The 12510-nt window shown below is 41.9% G+C and overlaps 1 protein-coding gene across 4 annotated transcripts in view; it reads left to right on the top strand.

The window, feature by feature from the left end:
* Positions 1 to 12510, top strand: part of CACNA1H (calcium voltage-gated channel subunit alpha1 H) — an 822232-nt gene that overhangs the window by 644648 nt on the left and 165074 nt on the right. For all 4 annotated transcript variants that reach the window (XM_068244151.1, XM_068244150.1, XM_068244152.1 and 1 more), the window contains 3 exons: positions 2348 to 2533; positions 2744 to 2861; positions 8700 to 8855. In XM_068244151.1, the coding sequence (XP_068100252.1) occupies positions 2348 to 2533; positions 2744 to 2861; positions 8700 to 8855 (460 nt within the window). The remainder of the gene's footprint in view (positions 1 to 2347; positions 2534 to 2743; positions 2862 to 8699; positions 8856 to 12510) is intronic.

Here is a 12510-nt window from a genome sequence, read left to right as displayed (position 1 = left end):
CTCATTTTTTTCATAGGGTTTAGGTTCCCTTTAAGGGATACTTAGCATTCCATCTACTGGCAAGATTTTTAATGTTTTGTTTCCTGATTTTCCTACAAATATTGTTAATAATATTTAAACCGTTAGTACAGCAGAAAAAAAACCAATAGTGTTAGTTAAGCCTGTCCCAGAAGGCAAAAAGCCCTCGCTATCTATTACCTGTGGTTTTAAATATACTCATGTAATATATAATCAACCCATCTTTTGTTTATATTTAAAAAAAAAAATTACTACTTCTGTTGATCCCTTGCCACATCAACAATAAAAATATATGTCTCATATGTAAAAAAAAAATCCATCTACAAAACTGATTACTTTAAAACAAACAATAAAAAAAATGACCCATCGGTCTCTTTTATTGTTAAGTCACAACAATTCAGGCTAGGTTCGCAGTGGTCAGTTGCATAACGCACACGTTATAGCAAACATGAAGCGGAAAAAAAGTATGATATATAATGAATTGTATGTGCAGTATGGATAATGAATAAAACGTTAGTAGCAAAGAACAGAGTCTCCTATTTTTATTTTCAGTGAGACTGCTTTCACAGTAAGACGTTACAGGTGCACATTAGTGCAGCCTGTAACGCAGCCTAACTCACAGCAATGTAAAATGAATGGGCTGTTCACAGTGCCCACGTTGCGTTACAGGGTAACGCTACACGTTCACATAAAGTGCAGCATGCTGTGCGTTCTAGCGGCTTTAGCCGCGTTAGGCTGTTTGCACATGCTCAGTGATGTGAGTTTTTTTTAATTTTTGGGGGCGGAGAGGAGGCGGGGAGAGTCCGCTAATGCGGCCAGCCACATGGCTAATTAATATTCAGTGCACTGCAGTGTTTATTTCCTGGAGCGGCCGCTTATTGGCTGGCGGGACCACGTGATGCGAGTGTTCCGCTCACGTGGTCTCCGCCGGCACATAGGACAAAACGGACGCACCAAGAGCTGCTCAACGCAGCTCTAGGTAGCGTCCTGCTTCAACACCACCAGGCGTTGCATTAGGGGCACGTTATGCGACCTATAACGTCCCCTAAAACGCAAGGTCCTGGTGAGAAAGCAGCCTTATACAGCTTTTCTTTTTTTATATCATTGCATCATTCTGTCATATTTGCAGTTTAGAAACCACACTCTGTGTTTTAAACAATAAAAAAACCAGGAATAATGACCCTTTCCTGCAGTAAAACCTTATCTAAATCTGTCTTTCTCTGTTTCTTAGCTTTTAAAAGTGCTTCAGAAAACAGGACTGTATTCAACCCAAGTTGGGTCAAATAGCTCGGAGAAGTTCTTTTGGATAGATTTTTTTTTAACTCTTCCTGTACTGGAAAACAACATAAGACTTTTTCTTGGCTACTAATGTTTTGTTTTTTAGCTGTACTACACATACAATTCATTATTTCATACGCTTATTTTTGCTTCAGGTTTGCTTTAAAATGACTGTGAACTGCAATGGAGACTGGACATAGACTTTAATACAAGCCTGCACACAGCGAGTTAGAAAAACGCAATCCGTTACAACGCAGTACTGTGAACACGCCTATAGAATTGTATGAGCAGTTAGTTGACATGCAGAATTATTCTGTAACACAACTGAGCACTGTGAACCAGGCCTCAAAGAAGAAAAATAGTGTGGAGAAAGGTTAGAATAATAATTATTGTAGAGTGATGAATCTCTTGTCAGGTTTTTAATCCTGTACCTAATTTCCAATGCCCGCAATCATTAAACCCATAGTGATCTGGGACAGGGAGTGAAAAAAAAGTTCGCATACTGTATATCCAAAACCAAAATGTTTTTTTCCTTTGAGCTAAGGAAACACAATCTGATCATGTGTGGAACTCTTTAAGCGTTTCAGTTATGGCCTGACATTGATATTCTGAGCAGCTGATTGGGAGGGAGAAGGACCAACAGAGAAAACTATGGATGGAGAAACCAACATCTGAAATAGTTCAGAATAGGCCTAATAACACTTGTTCCATGTAATTTCCTCTCCATTGTCCATTGTCTCTCTCCATCAGCTTTCCAGAGCAGTGGTGCCACAGGCTACTCTTCCCCAGTCTAGTCTTCTAGCATTATGATGAAAATAGGAAAATAAGACAAAGCTGCAACGTGCAAAGATAGTGTCATTTTCTCTTGGCCTCCTGAGCAACATTAGGTCATCTACAAAGTCAATGATCCACCACAAACTGAAGGCTTTTGTTATGGCATCATCTCACGCTGCACACCCTGTCGTCTGGTGTTATCTTGTGACTAGTGAATTGCTTGTTGGTTGCCATGTTTCATTGATGGAGACACTTATATTGCTTTCCCATCATTCAGCGTTTGGGAGATCATCGGCCAGTCAGATGGGGGTCTGTCTGTGCTCAGAACATTTCGACTGCTTCGCGTGCTGAAGCTGGTCCGCTTCATGCCAGCTCTGCGCCGCCAACTGGTGGTTCTGATGAAGACCATGGACAATGTGGCCACCTTCTGCATGCTTCTCATGCTCTTCATCTTTATCTTCAGGTACTGATTCATATCTGCTATGACATTTATTTCCATCTCTGCTTCTGTACAAAAATGCTTTCATGCTTTGATTGTAGTCCTCCGTAGTCGGAAATTACTTTGAATTGTCCGGTTAGTAAATCTGTAATTTTTAGCTGTGTAGTTTAGGGTCTTCAAAATACTTCTAAGCACTCTTTATTTTAAGTGGGATAATTTGTTTCTTTCCCCTAGCATTCTTGGCATGCATCTGTTTGGTTGTAAGTTCACGGTGAAAACAGAAAATGGAGATACGATCACCGACCGCAAGAATTTTGATTCCCTGCTTTGGGCCACTGTGACAGTTTTCCAGGTAAGCTCAGATGTCTGGTTGCACTCCAACCATGCTTAGTAAACTTGTTATCGAATCATATTGTGGTGGTTAGATCACTTTTTGTTAAAATATACCATATAATTAGGATAGCGACACATTTTGGTACAACTCAAATTAATTGATTGGGAAGGAATCAGGAAAGGTGTGGTTGATCAAGTAGAACACATTTCTCTCTCCATTCTAAACACTGGTATAGTTATGGCCCTTTAGTTGGATATCACTGGTTTAGGCTCTGTTCCCACTTGTGCCGGACCACATGCTGCGGCAAGTGGGAGCAGAAGGTGTAGTGTCCGCTACTATGGTCCGGCAGGAAATGTCCATTCTCTGCTCAATTGAACACAGCCATAGCATCTTTAAGGCTGAAGTTAAAAACATCTGTAGGTGATCTTTTCAGCATCGTTTGAGATTGTCAAGGACGTTCAGAAACAGTTATGCAGTAATTCATAAGAAATGGATGGCTTGCATTTATAATAGCAGATATAACAATAGCATTAAAGATGTCCAAAATTAATTTTTGATCAATCTCAAGGTGGCCACACATGATACCATAAAATGATCCAATTTTATGGCAATTCGATAAAAAAAAATCAGGTTTTTCTGAAAAATCAAAAGCTTCCCTCTCGTTTCAGGTTTTTATTCGATAAGTTGATCAGGAAGGGTGGATTTTTCTGATCAAATTTTATGAAAACTGTATGATGTTTGGTAGATTGCCAATTTATGAATTTATACACCCAAACAATTTTCGCACAGTTTCCAATCATTTTTATTATACTTGAGGAAAAATTGAACATACAGTATATGTGTGTGGTACATTGGTCAGATTTTTGAAAAGTTACAGTCAGAAAAATTGATTGCAATTCTTGAATTGAACAGATATTTAAAAAATGGTATGGGGTGTGGCCACCTTTATTTTGCACACTCTTGATTGGCAGTGCCCAACTGAGGTTGGTTCCTCATTCCATGGTAGGTCAGTATGCAAAGATACCTTTTCATGATAAAGCCCTAGGTTAACATTTCATTGTTATTAGAGATGAATACTGGATTATGCCATTGTGACTCACAATTTTCATATTTGATACAGCTGTTCCAGAGAAATGCCCTTTGAAAAAGTAGGTCATATGACCCAGCAATTAGTGCACAAAAGTATAGAACTGAGCGAGCGTCCTTTCTCTGCTAAGAGCCATCACCTGACCACACTCATATCCTTTTTCTGCTCCATCCTGTGGGCGGGCCAGGTTACAAGATAACTCTGGCTGGTCTCTCCTCCCTGACCACCTCATCTGTTTGATGATGGGATACAGGGAGAAATTTGGACAGAACACAAAATGCTTTTCAGTCTAATCAAGCTGCATCAGGCATTAGCTCAGCAAGTCAGCACTGCTAACCCAGACAGTCTGGTACTAAAGATAACAGCACAAAACAGGTTTATGGGAAATGCACAAAACTTTGTGCATCACAAATTATGATATACTGCACACAATATGCTGTAAAGAACACAAACCCAAGGTAGGGCTTTAAAGAGTACTTGAGGTCAAATTGACAGAGTCTGTCAGTAACAGGATACCAGAGGTGACATGTGACATGATGAGATAGACATGTGTATGTACAGTACCTAGCACACAAATAACTATGCTGTGTTCCTTTTTTTCTCTCTCTGCCTGAAAGAGTTAAATATCTGGTATGGAAGTGACTGACTGGGTCCTGACTCAGACAGGAAGTGACTACAGTGTGACCCTCACTGATAAGAAATTACCCTTTTTTACCTCTTTCTTGCTCTCAGAAGCCATTTTCTGCTAGGAAAGTGTTTTATAGTTGGAATTTCTTATCACTGAGAGCCACACTGTCAGTCAGGACTGAGTCAGCCACTAACATACCCGATATTTAACTCTTTCAGGCAGAGAAAGAAAAAAAAGGGACACATCATAGTTATTTGTGTGCTAGGCACTATATATACACATGTCTATCTCATCATGTCACATGTCACTTCGGGGATCCTTTAATGAGAACAGATTGGAAGGGGGGTCACGCAATTAAATACAAACCTGTCCTGACGTCTTAAGGGCATAGCACTGTGGCGGCGGCTGCCATGTTTCCGGAGATTCCTGAAGCTCTTCAGAAACCTCTGCCTGCGTGGCCGTTGTGGCTGCCAAGCTGGGGCTGGGCCATGGCCATGCAGGTAGGCATGATCAAAGCCTCAAAGGCAATTTAAAACCCCCAAAAAATGCCAGAGCCCATTCTAAGAGGGAGGTGGAGCAATCACCTAACTGGAGAGAACACGTCAGGATAGGTGAGTATGTAACCCTGCCACCCCACAATCCTCCATTATTCAGACAGAGTTGGTCATTAGAGGCGCTTGTCAATTTAGCTTCAGGCATTAGGTATTCTTTAACAGTATGAGTTAAAGGACACCTGACGTGAAAGGGATATGGAGGCTGACATATTTATTTTCTTTTAAACAACGCAAATGGCCTGGCTGTCCTGCTTATCCTCTGCCTCTAATGCTTTTAACCACAGACCCTGAACAAGCATGCAGATCAGATGTTTGAATGACGTTTGACTGGATTCACTGCATGCTTGTTTCAGGTGTGTGATTCAGACACTACTGATGCATGAAAGATCAGTACGACAGCCAGGCAACTGGTATTGTTTAAAAGTCAATAAATATGGCAGCCTCCATATCTCTCTCACTTGTCTCTCTCAGGTGTCCTTTGTGTGCTTTGCCTTCCTAAAACGGACGGAATCTGTGATAATCCAGCTTTAAGTGAACACCTCTGTTACCCACAATGCACCGCTACTGAATAGGCAAATTATCTCTTTATACCCCTGAAGCCAGGCTTATATCCAGAACCATTGGGGTCTAGCAAGCCTATAGCTTTACATTTTACACAGCCACATCAACTCCACATGCAGACAGCCTGTTTCAGACTTTTGGTCCTCCTCAGGGGCAAAAAGAGATCATTTGCATATTCAGTAGTGGTGCATTGTGGGTAACCACAGATGTTAACTTAAAGCTGAATTATCGCAAAATTCCTTCTGTTTTAAGAAAGCAAACCACACATTTGTTTTTAGTAGGAGGGCTTTTTGCTCTCTTTTAGTCCCCTATACTTTCCTTGTGGTTTTGGGTCACCCCAAGCTGCTTGGTTACTGTGTTGTTCAGGTGTCCTTTAATATCCTAAATTTATATAGCATTTACACTGCAGCCGCACGCACAACCACTAATTCAGACACACCCTGTGGCCCAATATAACCCAAGCATGGATTGCAAATTCTTACCACTACAAAGCAGTCGTTTTTTTTAAAGCGGGATTGTTAGCCATAAAACAAATTCCATTTACCAACTGGTCTGTGTTGATTATATAGTCTACAATCTGACCCTGCTTTGCAAGCATTCCAATATAATCATAAATGTGTCTGCTGTAATGAATCTTATCTCAGTCAGCCTGGTTCTTTTCCGGTACATTGCCAGGGAGAGGGAAGCTTGTTATCGTCCCTCCCACATTCCTGCTCCTCATTGATTGGCTGAGGGCAGTTCAGAGCTGAGAATGGAAATACACCTCACTCCTCTGCAGGAGCTTCTGAAATACGATATAGGCTGTGCTCACATTTTACAAAGCAAGCTAGATGACAGTGCAGTTTCTGGTACAGGAGGAGAATAAAGAGAGTAAGAGAGGAAATGAGATCAGGATTGGCTTCAGTCAGAGGCAGTAAAGATGGAAATGCCTGGAACAGTTTTCTCTTTTTTACTATATAACATTCAGTATTATCAAGACATGGACAGTATTATATATATGTTATATAAGTAAAACAGTAAGTATAACAAGTATTTATCTACTTATAATTATGTTTCCCCCCCGGGTAGTATGGCTGCCCCTGCTGCTTTAAATAAACCCTTAGCAGATTTAGAGGATAACTTATATTCTCCAGTTATCTCCAGTCTAAAGAACCTTAGTCAATCAAGGCCATTTGATATGTATAACTGGATTAAATGATATCTTTTTTTATATTTGCCTACATTTGTTCTTTAAATGATATGTAAATGGTAACTTGTAATTAGTGTAGCCTTTCTAATACAGTAATGGATGAAATAGAAATCTCTGGCTAATTGAGTGCAGCTCAGAAATGATGAATGTGGACATCAGCATGGGATCAGTGTCCGCCTGCACTGACCACACAATCCCTCCCGGACCTCTGCTGCGCCGTGTGAAGTAACCGGGAGCTCTGGATGCTGCAGAACATTTCCCTGGAAGATTTAGAACAATTATGCGGCAGGACGCAGCCCATATTTCAGCAGTGGGCGCTGGAAGCCTAATTAACTTCCTCATTAAATGCTAGCTTTCATGGCTTCAAAGTGTGAGAAGGAAACTCGGCCTGTCAAAGACTTCATAATTGTAGAGAAAGTTGTGAAATTCAGGGGAAGGAAACAGTTTGCTCCGACTTTTTCTTTATACGTGAGCATGCTCTACGTTGAGGCACGCTGAGTTTAATTGACCTGATCAGGGGTTTCTCCCATGCCTTTAAGTTGATATTTGAAAATAAATATAGATAGATAGATAGATAGATAGATAGATAGATAGATAGATAGATAGATAGATATCATTATTAAATAATAAGAGAAATAGCCATTTCAGGCAGGAAAGACAGAGTTCGCAGGATTTCAGAGTGGGTGTTCGGAGTATTGGTGACAGGTTCTCTCTCTAGGAATTTGTACAGCCAATATGTGCATCTAAATGGCAGGCTATAATGATATCAGTTTTTATTAAAACAGACTGTGGATTTTAGCCTGGCTACATGGAAGGCAATGCAGTCCTATTTGTGTGACTGGAATGTCCATATTTTTCGTGCTGTAAGACGCACTTTTTTCCCCCAAAAGTGGGGAGAAAAAGTCCCTGCGTCTTATAGTCCAAATACAGGGAGTCTCTGACTTACGCTCGCCCGCCGATACGAACTGCTGACCCGCTGCAATGTTAAGGATTCCCTGTACTGTCCCCTGTGTAAGTGTAATTAGCAATGGCAGCCGCGTGTATCTCTTACCTGATTCTGGAAGCCCGCAGCGTTCAGCTGCTTCTCTTGCTCACTCCTTCCCCCTAGTGTCGGGACTTCCTAGTCACGTCATTATACACGCAACCAGCACTAGCGGGAAAGAGTGAGCGTGAGAAGCAGCTAATCACTGCGGGCTCCCAGGGTCAGGTGAGAGATGATTACATTTACACAGGAGCAGTGCAGAAGGCCACCGGAAGACATTAAGGGGGACAGGAGGAGGACACAATAATTGGAGGAGAACATCTACAGGACGCCACTCGTCCATGAATGTAGCAGGTTTTGTATAGTTTTTTGCCCTCCTAGGTGCATTTTGTAGTCCAGGGCGTCTTCTAGTCCAAGAATATGGTACGTTTAAAAAGATAAACCAAAGAGCAAATACTGTATAAAACAAAAATGTATAACCTAGTTATGTGTTCATAAACATGGTTTGATATTTATAGTATTTACATTTACTATTTATTATCAATTTTAGGTTTAGTCCTCAAGGGAAGTTCTAACATATTTTTGGCACAGCTCCAATTATTTAGATGGAACTGAGTCAGGAAAGGCGTGGTTCATCAGGTAGAACACATCTCCATTACTCTCTCCATCCTAAACACTGGCATGGGAATGGCCCTCGGGGCTTACTGTAGCTTTGCTACCTGCAAATACACAGGAGCACCTGATAAGCAGTGAATGTTGTGTGTATGAGAGTGAGTTAATGATCTTATGTATGGATATCCATTAATCATTGTGTGAAAAGCCTAACTGATAGTTTCTTGGTTTGTTTTTCCTCAGATCCTCACCCAGGAAGACTGGAACATGGTGTTGTACAATGGCATGGCCTCCACCTCACCCTGGTCAGCTCTGTACTTTGTGGCTCTGATGACATTCGGAAATTATGTCCTGTTCAACCTACTGGTGGCCATTTTGGTGGAAGGTTTCCAAGCAGAGGTAGGTGCACTCATAGATACACCCACTTACTACATGTTGCTGGATATGCTAAGTAGTGCATTGAGAGGTCCTGGGAATGGAGCGCTGGAGATTTTGGAGCAGCCGGTGCCACCATAGGCCATAATAGAAATTACTGCTATAGCGCCACTCAGACAGTAATTTGGGCTGCCGTCAAAAGACAGAGCCCAGATTACTTTAAACACATCAGAATTCATCCACCAGTAATAGCTAGCAGCTGAATTACATCTTTCTCAGCTATCCACGGTGACCTGGAGAGGGATTAGTAATTACCACCACCGGGACTTTTGCTGGAGCAGGGTGAGATGTTTTTTGACTTTACCCTGTGCCCAAATTTCCCAACGGCTTAATTATGGTTATGCCTGGCAACGGGGTTCCCCTTACATGTACCTGAGACATTACAAACACATGAAAACTATCTGGCTTTGGGACTCCCGGCCTTTGTTACTGTGAGTGCCTATCCCACATGGCGCATTTGTTATGTGGCGCTTCTGTGACGTCACACACACGAGCCTGGTGCTACATGACACAGTATCAGGGGTTGCGGCGAAGGAGGGCCAGGAGTCGCAACAGCTGACAGGTGAGAATTTACAGAGCACTGGCATCGGGGGAGACATTAAACATTTGGGGGGAGAGTGGTCGGGGTACATTGCGCAGTAGTGCCATGCGCCATAATCGATATTTACATCCATCAGGGCAGACATGCTGCAGCACTGATTTTCATCTGATTGCCACAATATCCAGGCATGTGCTTTGTGCCACTGCTGGGCAACATGGAACCGCGATGGATAAAGACAGATGCCTGCAGGCTGCGGGAATTCGAAAACGCCCTTCAAGAGAGAACTTCACAGAATGCGTTAGGAGATAAAGTCAGAAACATTAAGCGGGCATGATCCATCCATGTCACTTTAATGCAGCAATCTACATTCACACGATAAGAGCGCCCGGAACGCTAACGCCTGACTGCTCAATGAATTATAGTCTCGAAATGGAGCCTGAAATGGATAATAAAACTTTCAACGTTTCCTGGAAATCAAAGCCCCCCTCCCCCTCCTCCTTTTCTCACTAAGACCCCCTCCCGAAATGCTGACTATCCCCATTTTTCTGCTAACGGGGAATATCTGTGCCAAGAGATGATCTCAGCCTTCCAATAACCTTGAGAGGAGGGGGGGGGAGGGGGGCATTTTATGGTCTTTAGCACCTCGTTAACATCACCCAACTGCTCATCTCATTAAAGTGAAAAAGTCATTTAGTCATCAAAGTCTTTGTCAGATTTTGGAAGTTTTCTCAAGATTCCTGAAAGGAGGCGCATTAAGATGACAGAAATCGCCCAGAAGCCCCTCACTCTTGGCAGCTGTATGAGGCTTCCAATGAGCGTAAACGTCCGAAAAAGATAAAGTAATTTTGCGGATGCAATAAAGTAATGGACTGTAGTAAGCCATTTGTTATAGTTATGAGTTCATTAGAGGATTACGGCCAGCAGATAATTGATGGAACAATTAAAACAAGGACTTGATTCTGGTTAATTCATTTTTTTTTATCTCATAAGTGCAAGCAGAGTTGCCAAATATCTGACTTCCAGGGATAGTGGCAGAATAAATCCAAATTTGCCCTACAGTGTCAAAGTACATCGAAATGCTCACATCATTCCCTTCCTGCTAAAGAGCTTGCAATCTGATGCCATGGCATACCAGCTATTACTATTATTATTTAGTATTTATATAGTTCAACATCTTCCGCAGCGTGTACAGTCATGTCACTTAACTGTCCCTCTGAGGGGCTCACAATCTAATTCCTACCATAGTCATATGTGTACAGTGTTCTCCCCAGGCTCTTTTAGCCGGGTGCTCCACCCAGCTAGTTTTGGTAAGCACCCGGCTGTCATCGGCTCACTTCCTCCTCTGCTGTAAGCAGGGTTGTGCAGAGAAGCGCCAGCCCTGCATTCTATAATCCCGCCCCACCCAGCATCTTTTTCATGCCACTCGGGTGGAAAAAAATTCTGGGGAGAACACTGGTCTATGTATGTATCGGGTAGTGTATGTATCGTAGTCTAGGGCCAATTTTAGGGGGAAGCCAATTAACGTATCTGTACATTTTTGGGATGTGGGAAGAAACTGGAGTGCCCAGAGGAAACCCACACAGACAGTAGAGATAAAGTGATTGGTGAATGAATGAGAGGAGTGTAATATGTGAAAATTGCTGTGGTTTTTAAGGGAAGAAATATCCTGTGGTGGGGAAGTGGTTAAAATACAGCACTATTAAATCCGATTTTTTAAAAATGTAGCACAAAAACAGTAATTTTTATTGGTTCTCCACTTTTTAAAGAGACAATGAAGCGGAAAAAAAAATTGATATAATGAATTGGTTGTGTAGTATGGACAATTACTAGAAGATTAGTAGCAAAGAAAATATTGTCATATTTTTATTTTCAGTTATATAGTGTTTTTATAACATTGCATCATTTTCTGATATTTGCAGTTTACACACTACTCAGCATTCTAAATGATTTAACAGAGCAGGCTAGTGAACTTTTGAACTGTCCTCTGGAGAGAAAAAGAAAATACAGTGACTGGCAGTTGAGATAACAAGCTTCAGAAAACAGAGCTCTCTGCGACTTTGAAAGTCGTGGAGCTCAATCGCTTTTTTGCATAGATAACAACAGGAGTTTCTTAACACTTCCTGTACTGGAAATAATATTAGACTTATGTCCAGGCCCGGATTTACATCACAGGAGCCTATAGGCACAGATGTCCTGGCACCCTTGACTTCGCCCTCCCTGAACCTACAAACCCCCACCGAACCGCAACGCAAGTGTGCTGGCTGACACCACTGTCACTTCTCCTTTACTTCCCGTGCCTGTCATAGATAGTTACAGGTAGCCCTTAGTATTAGGTAGCCAGAGGTACCCTCAGTATTAAGTAGCTAGAAATGCCCCCAACTGAAGGGAGATCTTGTCAGTGGAATGTCAAGAGCAGGGTGGGTAACCCCTCTCATTTATGCTTCGCTTGGGACTCTGCGGAGGGAGGAAGGCATTAGAAAAGGGGAGTAAGCCGCCTTTCTATCATCAGGTGCCTGTAGGCACGTGCCTACGGTGCCTTATGGTAAATCCGACCCTGCTTATGTTTCTGCTCCTAATGTTTTATTTCTTAGCTGTACTACACATACAAATCATATCATCATTTTTTTTGTTTCAGTGTCTCTTTAAATAGCTCTTCTAATAGGGTCATCTTGATAAGCGCTCACTGCCACTTTACCTGGTTGATTTTCTGTGCAGTCATCCTGCTAAATAGTTTATACATCGTACGTGTTTTTTTGCAAATTTAAATGAACGCGTGTCAACTTTTCATGCGGGAAATAATAATAAAATATTGTATGACTCCAGAAAAGGAACAGTAGAAATAATGCACAAATGCTTCCCATACCATAGAAATTAATGAATCCACCTTCCAAAATACCGCCTTCGGTAAAGCGAACCTTTGTGAACTGCCATGACATAAAAGGTGTGATTTGGCTATCGGTAAAATTCCCCCGCAGCAGAAATCATTTCCCTCCATAGACTCATTCTTCGGGAATTTAGCCCGCTGTCTTTCTGTTTGATAAATGAGGCCCATTGTTAGGAGGCCTGGGCCCCCTCCCT

This window comes from Hyperolius riggenbachi, chromosome 7 (assembly GCF_040937935.1).
Source record: "Hyperolius riggenbachi isolate aHypRig1 chromosome 7, aHypRig1.pri, whole genome shotgun sequence".
NCBI lineage: Eukaryota > Metazoa > Chordata > Amphibia > Anura > Hyperoliidae > Hyperolius > Hyperolius riggenbachi.
Note: the sequence above shows the minus strand (reverse complement) of the source record. Positions and strands in the feature narration are given on the sequence as shown.